The 21,029-nt window shown below is 42.2% G+C and overlaps 2 protein-coding genes across 8 annotated transcripts in view; one reads left to right on the top strand and one right to left on the bottom strand.

Moving 5' to 3' along the window:
* Positions 1-4,102, top strand: part of dnah9 (dynein, axonemal, heavy chain 9) — a 117,746-nt gene extending 113,644 nt beyond the window's left edge. Inside the window, exon 69 of the mRNA XM_079850921.1 lies at positions 3,716-4,102. Coding sequence (XP_079707047.1) covers positions 3,716-3,943 — 228 coding nt within the window. The 3' untranslated portion in view covers positions 3,944-4,102. The remainder of the gene's footprint in view (positions 1-3,715) is intronic.
* A 5,029-nt stretch (positions 4,103-9,131) lies between these two features.
* LOC307147512 (shisa family member 6) overlaps positions 9,132-21,029 on the bottom strand; it is an 83,020-nt gene continuing 71,122 nt past the window's right edge. For 2 of the 7 annotated variants that reach the window (XM_079852264.1, XM_079852266.1), the window contains 4 exons: positions 19,601-19,663; positions 14,655-14,675; positions 14,008-14,160; positions 9,132-10,112 (listed from right to left, as the gene is read on the bottom strand). In XM_079852264.1, coding sequence (XP_079708390.1) covers positions 9,364-10,112; positions 14,008-14,160; positions 14,655-14,675; positions 19,601-19,663 — 986 coding nt within the window. In that variant the 3' untranslated portion in view covers positions 9,132-9,363. The remainder of the gene's footprint in view (positions 10,113-14,007; positions 14,161-14,654; positions 14,676-19,600; positions 19,664-21,029) is intronic. The other 5 variants (XM_079852265.1, XM_079852267.1, XM_079852268.1 and 2 more) reach the window with 3 other exon arrangements.

Here is a 21,029-nt window from a genome sequence, read left to right as displayed (position 1 = left end):
CTGATGTTCATGAGCGTTCCCTTCATTCAGCTGATGTTCATGAGCGTTCCCTTCATTCCCCTGATGTTCATGAGCGTTCCCTTCATTTCCCTGATGTTCATGAGCGTTCCCTTCATTCCCCTGATGTTCATGAGCGTTCCCTTCATTCAGCTGATGTTCATGAGCGTTCCCTTCATTCCCCTGATGTTCATGAGCGTTCCCTTCATTCAGCTGATGTTCATGAGCGTTCCCTTCATTCCCCTGATGTTCATGAGCGTTCCCTTCATTCAGCTGATGTTCATGAGCGTTCCCTTCATTCAGCTGATGTTCATGAGCGTTCCCTTCATCCCCCTGATGTTCATGAGCGTTCCCTTCATTCCCCTGATGTTCATGAGCGTTCCCTTCATTCAGCTGATGTTCATGAACGTTCCCTTCATTCAGCTGATGTTCATGAACGTTCCCTTCATTCAGCTGATGTTCATGAGCGTTCCCTTCATTCCCCTGATGTTCATGAGCGTTCCCTTCATCCCCCTGATGTTCATGAGCGTTCCCTTCATTCCCCTGATGTTCATGAGCGTTCCCTTCATTCAGCTGATGTTCATGAACGTTCCCTTCATTCAGCTGATGTTCATGAACGTTCCCTTCATTCAGCTGATGTTCATGAGCGTTCCCTTCATCCCCCTGATGTTCATGAGCGTTCCCTTCATTTCCCTGATGTTCATGAGCGTTCCCTTCATTCAGCTGATGTTCATGAACGTTCCCTTCATTCAGCTGATGTTCATGAGCGTTCCCTTCATCCCCCTGATGTTCATGAGCGTTCCCTTCATTCCCCTGATGTTCATGAGTGTTCCCTTCATCCCCCTGATGTTCATGAGCGTTCCCTTCATTCAGCTGATGTTCATGAGCGTTCCCTTCATTCCCCTGATGTTCATGAGCGTTCCCTTCATTCCCCTGATGTTCATGAGCGTTCCCTTCATTCAGCTGATGTTCATGAGCGTTCCCTTCATTCCCCCGATGTTCATGAGCGTTCCCTTCATTCCCCTGATGTTCATGAGCGTTCCCTTCATTCAGCTGATGTTCATGAGCGTTCCCTTCATTCCCCCGATGTTCATGAGCGTTCCCTTCATCCCCCTGATGTTCATGAGCGTTCCCTTCGTCCCCCTGATGTTCATGGGCGTTCCCTTCGTCCCCCTGATGTTCATGAGCGTTCCCTTCATTCCCCTGATGTTCATGAGCGTTCCCTTCATTCCCCTGATGTTCATGAGCGTTCCCTTCATTCCCCTGATGTTCATGAGCGTTCCCTTCATTCAGCTGATGTTCATGAGCGTTCCCTTCATTCCCCTGATGTTCATGAGCGTTCCCTTCATTCAGCTGATGTTCATGAGCGTTCCCTTCATTCCCCTGATGTTCATGAGCGTTCCCTTCGTCCCCCTGATGTTCATGAGCGTTCCCTTCATTCAGCTGATGTTCATGAGCGTTCCCTTCATTCCCCTGATGTTCATGAGCGTTCCCTTCATTCCCCTGATGTTCATGAGCGTTCCCTTCATTCAGCTGATGTTCATGAGCGTTCCCTTCATTCCCCTGATGTTCATGAGCGTTCCTTCATTCCCCTGATGGTTTCTGAGACCCGTCTCTACAGTTCAACACTCCCACAAACACACGACCTGTGACGAGGAGCGCGTGTTTGCACCATTAGCGCTCTAATGAATTTTAATTACACACAGGGAGGTTTTAATCACTGTTTTACGGCGCACATCTTCCATGAACTCAAACAGAGGCTCCGGATGTTTCCAGCTCATGATGGAGGATGGAGCCTCGTTTACAGGAGGACGTCATATATTCATGATCACTCTGATCCCCAAGCCCAGAGATTCTCTCAGCTGATGAGCGAGTGTAATCCGCTTCAAGAGTTGGGAAGACGTGAGCGTGGCGTTTAGTGAAGTGAAGGTGTGTGAGGACGAGTGTTTCAGGGACTGTATTTATCCAGACTCGTACAACTCTCACTGTTTAAAAGCACCATCAGCTTTCACTGCGAGACGATTAGAGTTCATTTGAGGAGAATCATAAACCATAACCCGCGTCCTCCATAGATGGCTGCAATGTCAACATTATTTGCATTTGTTTCTTTAATACTCTGCGATCTTTGGTCAGGTTTAATTAACTGATTTTCCCTCCGTGAAGTCGTCCGTGTTCAGGACGATACAGACTACTGTACTTTACACAAGATCATCCTGTCACACTGTGGCCAACAGACACTCAATCTAATTACATCTGTCATTAACAAACATTATGAAACTGATCACTTTAGACAACTTTAAAATCTGATTGGATGATCCACATTCAAAGTATTAGTTCACCAAGTTGCTATATGACAATATTGTTGTCAGGAAATGTATCTGTTGGAAGTCACCTGGTCTCTTGTGGCTTATAGTTTTATCTTATAATCCTCAAAGTCTCCATGAACTAAACGTGGACAACAATGGAATACAGGTGCTGGTCATAAAATTAGAATATCATCAAAAAGTTGATTTATTTCAAGAATTCAACTTAACAGGTGAAACTAATATATTATATAGACTCATTACATGCAAAGTGAGATATTTCAAGCCTTTATTTGTTATAATTTTGATGATTATGGCTTACAGCTTATGAAACCCACGAAATCAATATCCCAGAAAATTAGAATATTACATGAAATCACACAGTAATTACACAGTGATACCATGGTCATTGAACCAGGTTTTGGTTATTTTGGCAGTGTGGGCCGGTGCAAATCCTGCTGGAGAATGAAGTCAGCATCTCCATAAAGCTTGTCTGCTGAAGGAAGCATGAAGTGCTCTGGAAATGTCCTGGTAGACGACTGCGTTGAGTGGACGGCACAGTGGACCGACACCAGCCGATGACATGGCTCCCCAAACCAACACAGACTGTGGAAACTTCACACTGGACTTCAAGCATCTTGGATTGTGTGCCTCTCCATTCTTCCTCCAGACTCGGGGACCTTGGTTTCCAAATGAGATGCAAAATTTGCTCTCATCAGAAAAGAGGACTTTGGTCCACTGTGCTTTATTAAATCCAGAGTCAACGCAGCCGTCCACCAGGACATTTCCAGAGCACTTCATGCTTCCTTCATTCTCCAGCAGGATTTGCACCGGCCCACACTGCCAAAATAACCAAAACCTGGTTCAATGACCATGGTATCACTGTGTAATTACTGTGTGATTTCATGTAATATTCTAATTTTCTGGGATTTTAATTTTGTGGGTTTCATAAGCTGTAAGCCATAATCATCAAAATTATAACAAATAAAGGCTTGAAATATTTCACTTTGCATGTAATGAGTCTATATAATATATCAGTTTCACCTGTTAAGTTGAATTCTTGAAATAAACCAACTTTTTGATGATATTCTAATTTTATGACCAGCACCTGTATTGCAGTGAAATATAAAACATAGATATTTGTATGTATGTGCCCCCGTAATCTTTTCAGACATTTCACTCGGATATTCATCGCAATAGCGTAGAAAAGTACATTTCCATTTCATGCTGATTTTCAAAATGATCTGTACTTAGTAACTATACAAATATGAATATACAGTATATGACATTATGACTTGACATTATTTAAATACACATTATGAAATAGTTTAATTGGTGATTTATCATATAGAGTTGTTACTGAAATGTTTGTAAAAATGTGTGCGCGCGTGTGTGTGTGTGTGTGTGTCCTGCAGGCTGGGGTCATGGTGGACGCCCGGCTGAAGGAGCTCACGCCTGCGATGCCGGTGATGTTCATCAAAGCCGTCCCGGTGGACAAGCAGGACCAGCGCGGCCAGTACCAGTGTCCCGTCTACAAGACCCGCCAGCGCGGACCCACATACGTGTGGACCTTCAGCCTGAAGACCCGAGACAGCCCGTCCAAGTGGACCCTCGCTGGAGTCGCCCTGCTGCTGCAGATCTGAGCTGGACCAGTGGCATTACAGGCATTCATTATTTATATCATATATGAGTTTTTATAATAGTAGTATTTAATAGTTTGTTCATCATTTGTTGTGACGATCCAGTGCGATGTTTGCACAGACGTGCTGTCAAGTCAAATTAAAAGCACTTTCTCCTGTTTCATATTAGTTCCTCTGAGTTTTCCTTTCCTAGATGTGCTTCTGTTCTGCAGATCTGTGTTAGTTGTGTCACACTGAAAGCTCTCGCCCGGAGAAAGCGAGGTGTGAGTCGGTGAAGCCGAGCCTCCAGGGTCACTGATATCTGTTATTGAAGAGTCTGTGAAACAGGCCACGGGGAAACTGAAGATGTGCAATACATCGACCCAGAATCCAATTACTCAGCCTCTTCCTCACTCGTGTTCCAGTGTAAGGGATATGAGACAAATACGATAGAGAAATAAATATGAACCACGTGTACAAACAGACACAAAATGTGAGGGGAACCTGCTTATAAATATGATTAATGCGCTGCCGGTTTACTCAAGCGGTCGAGAGGCACTTTGTGCTCGCAATTACACATTTTAACTAGATTTGCATTTCTTGTAAGGCATCAAAGAAAAGCGTGAGGTTTAAGGTTTCAGGCGTCAGTGAAACGCTGCATCAGAGACGCTTTCATGAAGAGTTGTCTTCTATATTTGCAGAAAATAAGAGTGTGAACTTTTGGATTTACCTGGATTTCTAATCAAACGGGTCATTTACTTTGAGGTGATCTCCAGCTAAAGCACAACAGAACAGAAGCTGAACAGAACTCAGTAACACATTCCCATCGTTCACCACTTCAGTCCAGTCAAAGCATCTGCCGTTCGAAAGCAGAGTTTCCTCTAATAAAGGACATTTATAGGTGGCCATTTTGAAGATTATAATCGTTTTTTGTGATTGACTTCATAAAGCTGGTGAGGGTCACAGATGAAGCTCGCGTCCTCCACGTTCCCAGGAAGATCAGCTCAGCCTCGTGAGTTCAGAGTCCGTCAGTCCTGACCTCAGACTGAGATTCCCGCAGAGTTTCGAGCGGAGCGGGTCTGGGCCTCAGTTAGCCGAGATCTGCAGGATCAGCCTGCTATTGAAGAAGCTATTAAAGGTTCACATACTTGCCCAGCCTGAGCTGAGAGCGTTTACACGGTGTGCTCAGCGCAGTTTCCCTCGTTCTTTAAGACTCAGCCTGTGTTGTTCATGGTTGAGACTGAGCTGAAGATGCGATCGCACTGGAATCTGCTGCGTTTCGAAAGCATTACAGAGGAAAATGAGGTTTTGTACTCAGATTGCTTTAGTATTGATTGTGGATATCAGAGGAGGAGATAAGAGTGTCAGAGTTTTGTTGGCAGCCGTCCATGATTAAACGAACGGTAAATTAGTGAAAGCAATTAATCAGGTTGGTGACGGCACGGCTCATTATACAGTGTCAGGACTGCTGTCAGATCAGTGCTAAAGAGAGTCTCGGTTCTGATCTCATGCACATTTCTTTACAAAACACGACACTAAAAGTATCACAAAACGTTTGCACTATATTTGAAGTCATATTCAGTCGTCAGCTTTATTTATACAGCGCTTTTAACAACACAGTGTTTCAGAGCAGCTTTACAGAGATAACAGGGAAATAATGCGACAAAGATTGTGTCTAGAAGAAAATAGCATTGTCCAGCTTAAGTAAGTTCAGTGATGTTTCATTTCTGTCGTAAAAAAGTTATTAATTTTGTTCATATATATATATATATCCGCTCTGGAGAAACCGTGATGTCATCGTCCAGCTCAGTTCAGTTCTCATATAATGCTGTCAGTGCAGGAGATCAATAATATTGCTGGATATTAAATGTCCTCAACTAAACTAGCCATTGCTTTGTGTATGAGAGCTTTGTGTGTCGAAGATGAAGACATTCAGTGACACACTGTGTAGAACATGCTCAAGTATGAGCTTTAAGAGCCGGACCTTCAGTGGAAAACAGTGCAGATGAACCACTTTAATGTCCCTTCTCATATCGCATCTTTTGTGTTCTGAAAGACAGTCACATGACATGATGTCATTTGTGGTTGAACTAGACCTTTAAAAATGTAATGTGTTGATAGTAGTAAGTAATGAGTATTTCTTTTCAAATACGAAGGAAGTTGCGGTGGTAAGAAGTACAGTAAGAAGATCTTCAGTAAAGCGCACACACACACACACACACACGTTTGAGCCGATGGTGAAGCACAAACCTCTCGATTCCTGCTCAGAATCTAAAGAAGGAGCTTTAATGGTTTTCCATGGGAAAGCTGGTTGCTAGGCTACAGGTCAGTCTCGAGGAATGACTTACACCAGAGCCTGCGATGGCGCAGTATATGTAATATTAAAGCAGGCTGTATGCTAATTTCCAGAGGATCGTGGCGTTTCTTCACTTTGGCTTTCTGAAATATGCTAATTTGAGACAAGAGCAAACTGTAAACTTAATGGAAGCGCTTGGAGCCTCTCCTTTTTCTCTAAAAGCTTTAGAAATGCACCATTGCCTATATTATTCACAAGTGCCGTGTGGAATATGAAGATTTATGTGGTGTATTCAAGCCTTATGAGAGTCCTTAAGAGAATGATGGAACGTCGGTGTATTGTGCAGCACATCTGAAGCCTCAACTGCAGTTTCTCAAGCAAAAATGCCTTTTTCAGAAGCACGCGGTTAAAACGCATGTCTTGTTTCTGCACTCGCCGTTCTGACTGACAGATGCTGAATAATTGAGGAATAATGCTGCAGATTCACACACAGCCTGCCTTATACCTCAACATTACCGGGATAAAAATTTTAGCAGGAAACATTGCGTTTGGACTGAACAAGACTGCTCTCAGAAGCAGGACCTGCAGGGCTTTTCATTATTTCATATGTGAGCGATGTTTTAGTCGACGGCCATTTGCACACAGAGGAAGCCAGCGTCTGTTTTACTGCCAATCTGCTGCACAGACTCCATTTAAGTGTCATATTTTCATCTAAATGCTGATAGGGAAGAAGAGAGGTACGAGGATCGCAGATGCGAGTCCGTCTCACCCATAAAGCTTTTGCAAATAAAGAAATGCAAATGCCAAAAGGCTTTGTTTGTGTGTGAGAATTGCATTTCCCCCCCTGAAGTTCAATGAATTTAAAGGAGGTTTCTCAGCTCCGGCTGGGACGCGAGCGGCGGGGATTCATTCACATGTCCAAAACACTGACAAAATAACCCAATATATCACCTAGTCGCTGAAGCATATTTGGTTGGTTAGTTTTCAGATACATTGGCTTTCTCTGTCTCTGCTGGAAGACGGGACGATTTCTAGGTGTAAGTAATTGCATTTCTATTTCTCTTAGACTATTTTACACAAGTGTTTCCGAAGTTAAACTGTAAATAACATACCAAAAACCATGAAGCAAGGTTGTCATGTAGCAATGGCCTGAAGAAAAGCTGGTGAAATATATGGTAAAATAGAGAATTAACCTGAGAAGGAGAGTTTGTCCTAACCTGTGACTTTATTTACTCCTTCAACACAAAAGGAGGAATTCTGAATAATGCGCTGGCCGCTCTTTTCCAGGCAATAGCAATGAACCGGGTCTGAAGTATTCCAGCATCAACTCCATATGACTTGCGCACTATGAATCATTCAGCACGTTTTTTTTAAACTAGTTTGATTCATTCTTTGAGGGGGAAATTTTTGTTCACAAACCAGACGTTGTTTCTTCTCTCATGAACTCAAATGAATATGTTCTTCAACAAAGCTATCGTACGAAGCAATCAGTTTGAGTCACATCGGCTTTGATGAGACGTTTATGGTGCGTTTGTTATTTTTTCCTCATTCTCTTTCATGAACTCTTTCCCCGCCATTGACGGCAATCCATGTTTTCACTGTTAATCTTCTGAAAGAGTACAGAATCTCGGGATCAAAACACAGGTGACGAAGAAACAGAAACAAGTGATAGAAGCATTGCTGACGCACATAACGCGATCATCGAACATTAAACAGCATATAAATCAAAACTGCGTAAGTTACTGAATGGCATGTTGAACCCATGAAGAGGAAACGAAAGCTCTGATGTGTTGATGGACTCCATCTGTGTTTATGATCATCATTCTGAATCTCATCTGGACAAAGTCTTTGATAAAAACATGATTTTTGTTCAAAATGTTGCTTTTTTTATGAAACTTACCCACATAAAAAAAAGAATGCATCAATATTTTTGTTTAAAAGCAGAGGCTCTGTTCTTTCTTTTGACATATTACATGTTCAGATACAACAAAATATTCTGGGGGCGTGAAAATGATCGAGAATGCTGTTCAAAAACACTGGCGGGGAAAGCGTTAAACGTGTCAAAGATTCTCCTCTTGTGTTCCAGTGAGAGACTTTAAGTGGATAGTGGCTCTCTAAAAGGCACAGCTGTTCCAAAGGGCCTTCGTGTTTTTCTCAGTTCATCTGAATTTAGCCACCCAGACTTCATGGACTATTAGATCGGAGCTCTTTAATATTTCAGTGTTTGTTGAGGCTCATGAACCTTTTTCACATATGTGTTAATGTTTAGAAAAATAAGGACGGTTTATTTGAAACTACTACAACAAGCATAATATACTCATTTGTCTTGTGAGTCACTGCAACACAGTCTACAGCCAGAAATCAACATATTGTTCAGCAACATTCGCCCGATTCTCATTCTACAAACACATTTGAACGGACACACATACAGTATCATATATAACTTTAAATGGTCCAACACTGGGTTAGTGGGTTCTCTATAGTTCTGAAGAAGTCTTGAATCTCTAAAAATCAAACTACAATAACACAAATGCCAACCAGAACAGACTCGTCCATTTAGTGGTGCTAAAAGAGCTTATTTACAATCATCTCCGCAAAATAATGAATGGCCATTAATTGAAGAACAAACTGATATATGCTAGCCATCACCCACAGAGCGAATGAACAAAACCAAACTCAACTTTTACTTGATTGTGCTTTTTAACCCACAAAACCACTTCGTTGTTGAAATGGAACGTTTTCGTAGAGGCACCAAAAGAAGTGCGCGTACGTACATCATAAGAACTTCTAAAGCTATTGACTAGGACCGGAAGTACAAACAGTATTTGTATATATATATATATATATATATATATATATATATATATATATATATATATAGTGTGTATTTATATATAAATTTATACACTTCTGTTCCATGTCCATACCTTTCATCATATGTTCTTTCTTCTGACGCAGTCTGCGAATCCCCATGCAAAGCCCTTACGAATGCAGAAGTCCTTCCTCGTTAGTGATAAACAAACACATTTAACTGAATGGTAATGCACACAGAAGGGTCTGGGTATGGACTCTAGAGTAGCTGGTGCTGGGCCAGTTCCTGCAGAACCGGATCTGAGACGAGTGTATGCTTCGGTCGGCCCGTGAGCGGTTAAACAGTCACCTCGGTCTTGCTCCCGGTGCGGTAGTGTTGGTGGTGCTGCGGGACGTAGTGGAGCTGCTCCATCGTCTGCGTGCGGCGCGAGGCGAAGGCCTGTCTCTTGGAGGCTGTCTGGTTCATGGTGGAAGTGTTCTGTGGCGTGTTGTTCGAGGCACTGGGATGGGAGTGCATTTTGGTCATCTTATATCGGTCCAGGAGGGGCGTGGTGGGCATGAACACGTCCGTGTGCGATATGGCTCTGGACATGGACTTGTCGCTGTGGAACCCGGAGCGCTTGATGGACATCATCTTGTCGGGAGAGATGAGTGGATCCTGCGAGTAGAGGCGGTCCTGGGAATAGAGGCGGTCCTGGGAATGCAGGCGCTCCTGAGAGTGGAGCCGGTCCTGCGCGTGGATGCGCTCCTGCGAGTAGTGGCGTTCCTGCGAGATGAGCCGCTCGTGGGAGCGCAGACGCTCGGCCGACAGGAGCTGCTCGTCGGAGAGGATCCGCCCGCCGTACGGGGAGATGGCGTAGGGGGACGTGGGGTAGTCGAGCTCCTGGCTGCGTTCGGGGGACAGCACACGGTCCTGGGACATGGCCCTCTGGACCCGGCGGGGACGCTGGCGGGGCGCCGGCTGGGGCTGCTGGCTGCTCGGCGGATCCTGGTTCATCTTCATCATGTGCAGAGGAAGAGTTCCTCGGGCCGCCAGGTCTGGAAGATTCCTCTTCCTGGTGTAGTAGTCATCAACGTCCTTATCCGCTGTGGGGAAGCACAAGCAGTGTAAGTGTCAGAGTATTCAAGTCAACCTGAAAACAAGGTAACTTGCCAGTGCAGGTTCCTGAGGCCTAGTTTATAAAACGTAATAACGTTTGGATTTTAATCACTTGCATTTTTTCCTGAAAACAGCGAAAAAACTTAAAATACAAATTTTTGTCATACAGTAATGAGTAATACATCATTTGAAACTGTAAAGGCCTATTCCCACCGCACAGACAAGCGCCAACAAACAAGTTGGCCGTTGGATTTAGAATTTTATAGACATGAATCATGTGTCATGTTCACACTGCCCCGACAGACACCGACAAACTCCAGCATCCACGGAAAAATACCAGATATTTTCCATTCATTTTAACAAATAAAAATAAAAGATTGCAGACTTTCTTCTCGTCTCTTTATGACAACTGTAAAGACAAAAGAGCTCTACCCTTTATAGTTCCTCTGAGGCGGTTTCTCTGGTGTTAAATGACGAGAGCGCACTATTGTAACCCGAGAGTGCATCCATGTGTCGACTCTCTCAGCTCGCAAGCGGATCTCTTTCACTCTAGCACAAAACTTACTGGATGCGCGCTTTCAAACATGGCTCTGCTCTCGCTCAGATTTTACGCGTGCATGCTCAAACTTTGTCCAGTATGCTCTCGCAAAAATCATCTCCTTGCTCTTTCTCTAGAATTGTCTTCTGATTTGTCCAGAAACCTGCCATTTTCACTCCAAGGATAATTTACTAAGCACGCTCCTTTGCAAGGACTTGCCTCATCGTCATTCATGAACCCGGTTCATGGCCAGGTCAGATTACGTCAGAGTTTGTTGTCGTTTGTTGGAAACTCATACCACACTGCTCAGACAGTCCACGACCCAACAAACGCCGATTGAACATGTTCAGTCGGGTGAAAACAAACTTAGCCCTCTCGGCCAACAGACGCCGAGAGGAGTAACACACTGATCCAACAAACTCCGACAGACTTGTTTGTTGCCGTTTGTCTGTGCGGTGTGAATTGGCCTTAAAGGATCTACTTTTATTTTTGTATACACAATTTTTGTAAAATGAAGAAAACGAACAGGGCGCACATTCTGCCGTCTCAGTCTCTGTGAACTACTTTCTGAAACTCAGCGAATACTTGCCACACAGACATGAGAGATATATCTTTTGAAAGATTGAAGCGTCTACTTTTAAATTATGTAAGTCATATCGAAAACAAATACTCTCTTTTTATGTAATCTGTATGAAACCATCAAGACAATCTTTCCCTTCTGAGCTCATTATTTTTAGATATTCATACGGTAATCGTCCTCGAGGCACGTAAACCTGTAAACGCCTCCATCCCCTCGATAAACAACACATCCAACTTCAGATTCATCTGCTTTTTATCGAGTTTGGAAGAAGCCTTGAATTTACAGAAGAAGAAGAAGAAGAATGCGATTGATATCATTTCAAGTCATTTATTCTTACTTGCATTAATTAACGTGTTATTGTTAAATAAACTCGTAGACCTACACATTTTACTTGTTGAACTATTGCCAACCTAATATGTGTGAAATCGACTAAAACTTTCGAAATACTACAGTGCACGGCGATTGACCAATTTGAATTGGTTAATAGTCAATAAGATACTTTAAAGCAGAGACTTTCTTCTGTCAAAAGGACTGATGGTGCATCACAGCTGGAGAGATTCAGGACACTCTACTGTAATGATTGGAACTGGAAATAATGAAATTATCCTCTGCTCGAGGTGTAATGAATACAATCTGGGGAGGCTGATGTCCTTGAGATATCAGTTACACTTGATAGATTTCTCCACACATTTAGAGCCCAGTCATATCGAAGTGAATGCAATAAAGGAGTGTATCAAACAAAATTACAGCCACAAATCTTCCTTTAAGTGAGAATTAATCGAATAACTGTGATGAGAGGTTTGTGAAAAATAAAAAAGTGTACAATAATTCACAGCCCGAGGAAGTGGCAGTCATATTTGTGGGACATTTGAAACAGCATCTCTTGAGGGGATGAGATTGAGTTTGTTAGGAGATAAAAGAGCTCAATAGCACCATTTATCTCGCACTCGCCGAAAGGACCAACACTCTGTTACTGAGGGGAATTAATGGCACATAATCGGTTTATGCTGATTACAGATTCAATTAATCTTTCCTCATAAAGGAGTCTCCTTTAGAAGGTTTGTGGACATTAGCAAAACAAACATCTGAAGAGGAGGAGGAGGAGGAGGAGGAAGAGACTCGGGATGTTATTAACAGAAACGCTATATCCAACATGATCTGTCAGAGCAAAACTCCACCGAAGCTCCAAAAGAAACAGCTAAGCCTTTCGGCTCCAGCCTACAAGAAATAACCTGCTTCAGAGGCTTATCGAGACTCGACGGAGAAGGAGGGTCTGCTGCCATGAATAGTTTAGTGAATGATTGCATGTTTTCGCTGGTAGAAGCTCGGCGGACGCGGAAGAACTGCAGATGAGGAGGCCTGTCAGTTTCCCAGGGATCAGGGCCGGGAGAGATCTGGAGCGTTCTTTATGCAATTACACAAGCCTCAGGGGAATTTACTCTTCACTTAGGGAATATAATGAGCTGAGACCTTATTACACAGCAAAAGAACCTGCCACTAGCTGAATCAATACCATGGGGCTGAGGCCACGAGAAAGCTTTACTCAGAGATATCAGATTCAGATCGAACCCGTGCGAGCGGATAATGGCCGCCTGTTGAGGAAGATCCTGATGGGATGAAACGAAGGCTCTGATCTCCACGGCGAGCCGTGACTCCCTGCGTTACATTGCGGTTACGTTTGCCTATAGGGATTTTACCCGGCTCATAGAAGCCGCAGCACATATACAGTGTGTTTACAAAGATGCATAAATGCATTTACACAGGAATCAACAATGAATCGTGCTGGAATGTTGATTACTGATTATCTCGCGCAGCGGATGGAAAATAAGACGTGCTGATTGACATGATGGAGTGGAAAAGACTCTTGACAGTCCGACTGCTTTCTGGGATCTGAAGGAGCCTCGTTCTCCAATCAAGCCACTGTCAATTGTGCATTGATATAATGTTGAATCTTCCATACGAACAGACCATCATTAGCTCTCCAGATTTACACTTTCTGAATGTGACAAATCCACTGAAATACAGAACCTGAATGAACCATGTTTTCAGGAATTTTCGATCAAGGTTAATGTAAATTTATAAATAAATCTACTTTTATCACTGTTAATTAACATTGACCTAGATGGATGAATGCTGTAAAAGTGCTGTTCGTTGTTGCATTAACGAACGTCAACAAACTGAACGTAACTACAGTAAGTGTTACAACAAATATAATTATAATTCAATTGAAAATTATTTGATACTCTATATCTCACATTTGAGACTATTTTCTCATAACCTGTAACTGTGATCTTATTCATAATATTCATAAAAATGGAAACTTATTGTAAAGTAATAACAGAACATAAAAAATAAATGACATTGTGAATAGTAAATTGTAACAATTTCCTTGTAATTTTGACTTAATTTCTCAAAATTGCGACTTTATTTCTATATGTAACTGATGTTAACAAACTGAACCTTGACTGAAGATGTAATGAAATAAACACAGCAGTGTTTGAGAGGGCTCGAGGTTTTAGACCAGGGTTCACCAGTCTCGGTCCTGGAGGGCCGCTGTCCTGCAGAGTTTAGCTCCAACCCCAATTAAACACACCTGAACCAGCTAATCAAGGTCTCACTAGGCATACTAGAAACTTTCAAACAGGTGTGTTGGAGCTAAACTCTGCAGGACAGCGGCCCTCCAGGACCCGAGATTGGTGAACCCTGTTTTAGACCCCTAAAGAAAGATCATTATCAGAGCTGAGGGCATTAGACTGGCACATACTTAGTTTCTTGAGCGAGGAGTATTTGTTGAGGTCAGCTTTCACGGCAGACTCGTATGAAGGGGGGAGATGAGAGAGACTCTGGAAGGAGCGAGAGAAGGACAGATCGTATGGCTCGGTCTGTGAGGTGAGGATATTGTTCATCCGGGTGCTTTCTGCGGGCAAGACAAAACACACCATCGCATCTTTAACTGGGAACAGTCAAAATCACACATTCATAAACGTCTCAGCACACACTCGACATGTTGAAGACATTACTGTGTGGAGGGAGGATGGGAACTTCTGGACTGGGATTTAGTGGCTATAAGAGTCGCGGCGTCGCGGACCAATCGGGTGCGGTGACTGATGTGATGCGGTGTGATCGATGTGATGTGTGTGTGGCTCCTCGTGCCCGTCACGCCAGTCCGAGTCTCAGGTCGAGGTTTATAAATAGAGTCGCGGCCAGCGCAGCAGAATGAGACGCAACAACACTTCACAGACGGACGGAGGACGAGCAACGCTTACACAACTGCATTTACACTTGCTCAGTTCATGCATTGGGGTTCAGCGGTTGGTGGTGTGTGAAGTGGAAAACATTCATCTTCATTGGAGGGAGGAGGAGGAGGAGAAGGAAAGATAGAGAATCAATGATGTTGCGAAGATAACTTACCGTGCCTCAGAGATCTGTGAGCTGGTCAATTCAAGGGAAAAAGAACGCAGTTCAATAAGAGCAAATGAAATAGAGTCGGGATGCTTTGTTTTTTGGCGCTCTTGTAATGATGAAGCATCGTGAAATGGCATTTTGGCTTGTTGTGGGAGTGAGTATTTGCAGCAGCTGTAGAGAACGCCGTCCAGACAGCGAGAGGATTGATGTGATGTTAGAGACTGAAGAGTGTGTTTGACCGTCTCAATACGCCTTCATTCACGGCATACATACAACACTCTGTCCAGCAAACGCCCTAGCATTCAAAGTGCGCTTTTGGACAATATCAGCATAAACCATCATTCATTTTCTAATGTAAATGCATTCTAGTAGAAATTAGGGGTGTAACGATTCATCAACTACATCGATGTATTGATTTATATTCCTATGATCCAACTACATCGATCTGTGCTCGGCAAGTTGGCCTTCCGGACGACATATATCGATCTAACATCGTTTTAAAAGGCAATGAATCGATTGTATCCATACTAGGAAATAACGCATTGGATTTAAGCACGTCAGACTTTATATGGATGTTTTTTCTTCAAAAAAACATTAACGTTACTCGATTCAGTCTGCCTATCTGTGACGTCGTCGCCATGCGTGACGCGTGAGCAGCAGCGCGACAACAGTCAAGCAGCGCGAAGTCTCTCGCCTCAGACACACGGGCTCTCCTGTCCTCTCAGCCGCTATAGAGAGCCTAAGTCCCTCCCCTTCCGGTCGACCACCATGGGACCTTATTTCGGAAAAATATTGTATGGTAGTCAATGGCGAGAGACAACAAATATTTTGATCTCGTTTGAATTGTGCCCTGATTTACACATATGATGTTTGTCAATTTAAAAGATACATTTTAAATTCAAGAAAGTCGCAGCTTGATGTAAAACTGCTGAGGTATAAGACTGTGAAAATACGTAATTACAAAGACTACAAACCCAGAAGGCGCACATGCGACGTCATACCTTTTCTCTCAATGAATGAAGCTAACTTTACTGAAGCTAACGTCTGACATTTTTTCTATAGTCTTACATTATAATCGTAACGTTACGCCGTCATGCCTGAGTGTTTTGAGCCAGAATACACACATACGAGCAACGGATCTTGTGACGTACATAGTGCGAGACGAGAGATGTAGTTCATTGAGCGATTTTCACATAAAACTAAACGTTACTCTTCTGTTTTATGACAAACTGCGACTTTCTTGACTTTCATAATTACCTTTTAAATTGACAAACATCATATGTGTAGTTCAGGGCACAGTTCAGACGGAATAAAAAGATAAGTTATCTCTCGCCATTGACTTCCATACATATTTTTTCCGAAATAAGGTCCCATGAGCCGGAAGCGGAGGGGCGGGACTTAGGCTCTCTATCTATACTGCAGTAGCGCGCACTATTCAACTGCACACGCAAATGCGCCGGCGCGCGCTGTATCACTTCACTAAAGCGCAAAAGAAATACGAGCATGCAACGTCGTAAATTAGTAAGTTAAGAAATACAAGTAAAATACCAATAAATTACGTTATTGGTACGTCATGTGTGTTGCTATTTATCAGGAGCAGTTTCCATGTTTCTTTAGCAGTTCTTCTAAGTATTGTGTGTCACCATGGTAGGCTAACTGTTGTTTGTTTCCATAACAAAATGCCACTTACTGGTTATTTTGTATATTTTTATATGACTGTGGAGGCTCAGACCAAGATTGTATTAACAAAAACTAGTTTGGGACTGCTATTTAATAGCTTAACCACACAGTGCCTACTGTTTATCAGTATTTGTCATATTCTTAAAATTTTTTTTTTTTGTATGTTAAGTAAAGGGGGACAGAACTTGTGTGTCAACAATTTTTGTGTAAACAAATGTATTATAATAGGCCTATATAATTCCTAAAAAGGTGGGTCTCAGCTTGATGACTATGGGGAGATGTGGGTCCCATGCCAAACTATTCAAAACATCATTCAATGTTGAGATAATCGTAATTAATAATCACAATTTCAAGGGAATAATCGACAATTATGATTTTTGTCATAATCGTGCAGTCCTACGTTATTCAAATAAAATGTGAATGCATTTGACATTAATTGTTGTTTACTTGTTTGTTTATATCCATAATTAATTGATACCTGATTCCCTTACAAGAATTTTTGGCTAAAAAGTCACTGAATCGATTTCAAGTCCCTGAATCGTTTCGGATCGCATCGTTCTAAATGAACCAATATCGTCCTTGAATCGTATCCACAACCACGAATCGCGATACGAATCGAATCGTTGTTAAAACTAATCGTTACACCCCTAGTAGAAATTATTAATGAAGACCAACAAGAATGATTTTCTTTTCGATTATATAGTAATGGAAGTAACAGTGGCCTGGCCGTGATGTTCAGCTGGTTTAGACCAGGACACCATCTTAGGCTCATTTAATCTTCCATTTGATTGTTTGTTTGATTGATTGTCAGCAGGGTTTTCTGTGTTATGAATTCCTTGTTTTACAAAATATATTGTCATAATTCAGGTTGTCCTTTAGCAATGCAAAGTTATCACAAAATGATAAGGATTCATTTTTGTCCAAAATCCCACCCTGTTCCAGCATGTCTAATCTTTTGGAGGACACCATATAGCAGAACCTGATTTCACCAAGTGCAACGTGTTCCTGGATCAACATTCCAATCAACCAATCAGATTTGAGGGACAAGTTTACAGTTTATGTAAGTTTAGTCTCACAGTGGGTCTCATTCATGAAACATTCGTAAATATACGAGTAAATATGTGAGTGATTTGCGCGTAAAGAGACATTCCCGAAAATTCTTCTCCTGATTCACAAATACTTCGTTAACGTCAGATTTGATAGTGAAATGTGTGTGTGTGTTAATGAATTCCAATCAGTCGTAAATGGGACGCGCGTGCACGCTCATTCTTAATTACCATAAATCCCGCCCATTAAAACAGACTGACAACTATATATGGGCATCATATTATGACACGAAACGAAGGATTTCAACATGTCTTCTCAAAAGCGAATGAAAAAGAGAAATTTCTCAGATGCAGAAATTTAAGTTGAAGTTGAAGTTCATTCAAAACGCCACATTTTATTTTCAAGCGTAGCCTACATAGTGGCGTACCAGGTCCTAAAAAAAGGATTTTTTAGGTAATAATGCTTTTACCTAAATAGGTAAAAATGCTTGGCAGCAGGTCTGCAGTCAATGGAGTTTCATCTGTTAATCGAACAGTCCCAGAAGTGAAAAGAAAATGGTTCGACATGAAGCTTGACTGCAACACTTGTAACTTGCGGACTTGTAAAAAAATAAAAAAATAAAAATAAACAGCTTGATTATAATAAAAAAAATAATAATAAAAAAAAAGACTTGCGGACTTGTGTTCCGTTTGCAGATGCTATTACTGGCTCTCGTAATAAAAGTAAAAAGAAAAACCGTATGTAATTGTTTTTTTCAAAATGCTGTGTAAATATGTACCCGATTACGGTGAATTAAAAGGCAGCCTTATTAATGAGCAAAACGTTCGGATGTTAAACGCACTATTTACGCGTGGCTGGGACCAGGTGTAGATTTCTTTCGTACCAACTAACATTTGGAAAATACGAACATTTTAATGAATCCGAAAATTTACGCCAGAACCACTTTACACACGATTTACACAAAAATCCGTTCTGCTCGTGTTTCATGAATGAGACCCAATGAGTGTTATTCACACATAATTTCACACCTCTATTTTATGGAAGTTATGTTTTTCAGACATGAATGTTGTTCCAGGATTAATAAAATATGTTTAACCCAGAAACGTGTCTAACTCTGCAAAATTAGGACATGCCACTGTATATTCAGGAAGACTATATATTATACCATATACACTACCGTTCAAGAGATTTTTTAATGTTAAAGTCTCTTCTGCTCTCCAAGGCTGCATTTATTTGATAAAAACTGTACTGTAAAAACAGTGAAATATTATTCATATTCTCTGTGAATATACAGTAAAGTGTAATTTATTCCTGTGATCAAAGCTGAATGTTCAGCATCATTACTCCAGTCTTCAGTGTCACATGATCCTTCAGAAATCACTCTAATATGAGGATTTGATGATCAAGAAACATTTCTCATTATTATTAATGTTGCTGCTTCATATTTTTGTGGAAACCGTCATACTTTTTATTTTTCAAGATTTTTTGATGAAGAACAACAGCATTTATTTGAAACTGAATCATTTGTGACATTATAAGTGTCTTTACTGTCAACTTAATGCATCCTGAATGAATAAAAAGTATTGATTTATTTTAAAAAAGAAGACTTTTGAACAGCAGTGTGTAAACTAAATGTAGTGATACTATATAATGTGTGTGTGTGTGTTATTTTACTGTATTAAAATAATATTTTATTATATGTTACAAGACAAAATGCAAATAGTATACAAGCTGTTAAAGATTTGGACTGCAGGCCGAGATGACCCGCCATGCAACACAACTCATAATAATCCACAGCAGAACAGGATCTTCATGCAGTGAATCAGCTGCTCTGTGTGAAGGCAATAACAGGCTTTGTCATATAAGCACAGATCCACTGGGAGCCTTTTAAGCTTGTTGGGTGGGAAAGCGACTCCCATCCTCCACCAACCCCAGTCCGACTCGAGTGCTTCACCAACGGCAGTGATTTAATCAGTGCTAACGAGCCATTTCTGCTCGCCAGTCAGAAGCTTTCGTTACAGCTGGGAGATTTAACCACTGGCCTGAGCGCCGCCCTCATTGACAACATTAACTCAAGGTTCTCTGAGTTGTTTTCTTAAAGGTGGAAATGGTGATGATGATGAAGATGGCCAATGCCATTGAGCTGGTCATAGCACCAGTTGATCTTGTAGGCATGCAAACACAAGCACTCGACAACAAGATTATTCTTTGAGATGGTTCCTTACCATTTTTAGGTGTTCGCGTTGGGCTACTGAGACCGAGATGATTGTAATTATGTTGATGGACTCCTGCAGAAAAAGCAATGACAAGTCTGATTTGGTTGCAAAATAAAGGCAACAAGATCGACTAGGCTCCAGAGCGTGTGGGGAAAATGGCCTTTAGCAAAAAAAGGGAAGCACATTAATAAGCAACACACACTACATGGCCGAGAGTATGCAGACCTCCAATATGTGCTTGATTCTTATATTTCATTACAACATTAAATAGGGAGCAGATCCTCATTGGCTGCTATGAGCACTTCTGCACTTTTCAGTCGAGTTCAGGTCATGTTGGAATACAGAAGCATGTTTGAGTTCATGCAGCTGTAAGTAATGTGTGTGTGTGTGTGTGTGTGTGTGTGTGTGTGTGTGTGTGTGTGTGTGTGTGTGTGTGTGTGTGTGTGTGTGTGTGTGTGTGTGTGTGTGTGTGTGTTCATCACGGTCCGCATGCGTTTGGCCATGTAATGAACATAAAGCAAATGACAAAAGAAGCATCAGCAACAAACAATGCAGGTACAATCAACTTTAGTGGTCGACCAATATTTATCATTTAAGTTGCTCATTTACACAATATTTGCTCAAAATGTTGTCGGATACATTGCTCTATCACTCATCCACAGCTGTAGAGAAGCAGAACATATTGGTTATGTATGTAACCCTCGTTCCCTGAAGGAGGGAACAGAGACATTACGTCAGAACGACTGGCGAATGGGACCTCGTCCGAGAGCCCAATCTCCTTTGTGTGGTACAAAATGAGCCAATTGTACACAAAGTACCTTGGTCTGCGGAATTTGTGTTGTGAGCTCCACCCGCTGTGTGTGTGTATAAGGAGCAGCGTGTGAATTCTCGCATTCAAGTTCTCTCACCTAAGGAAATTAGCGCACGCATCCAGTCCGCTGAGTGGAATGGCGCAGCAAGGGAATTGACACTGAGCAGGTCCTCCTTACTGGCTACTTGGAGCGAGTATACAAGAGGATATGAGCTCTACACAGAGATTGTAGAATCTCGCAAATGTGTTAGATGTCGCCCAGCCGCAGCTCTACTAATGTCTGTTAGCGAGGAGGTGTAAGGCAGGCCTTAAGCTTGGTAAGCCGAGGTAATAGCATCTACTATCCAGTGGGACAATTTCTGCTTGGAGACAGCCTTTCCCTTCTGCCGGCCTCCGTAACAGACAAAGAACTGGTCTGAGTTCTATCAACGTAAGCGCAGAAGGCGTGTACTGGACAGAGCAGTGCTAGGGCTGGGTCCTCCAGGGGCAGCGCTTGCAAGTTCACCACCTGATCCCTGGAGGGAGTTGTGGGAACTTTGGGCACATCTCCCGGTCTCAGGATCACATGGGAGTTAGCCGGCCGGAAGTCCAGGCACGCTTCGTCAACTGAAAATGCCTGCAGGTCCC

Source organism: Squalius cephalus (assembly GCF_949319135.1).
Source record: "Squalius cephalus genome assembly, chromosome: 19".
Taxonomy (NCBI): domain Eukaryota; kingdom Metazoa; phylum Chordata; class Actinopteri; order Cypriniformes; family Leuciscidae; genus Squalius; species Squalius cephalus.
This window is presented reverse-complemented; position numbering and strand designations above follow the sequence as displayed.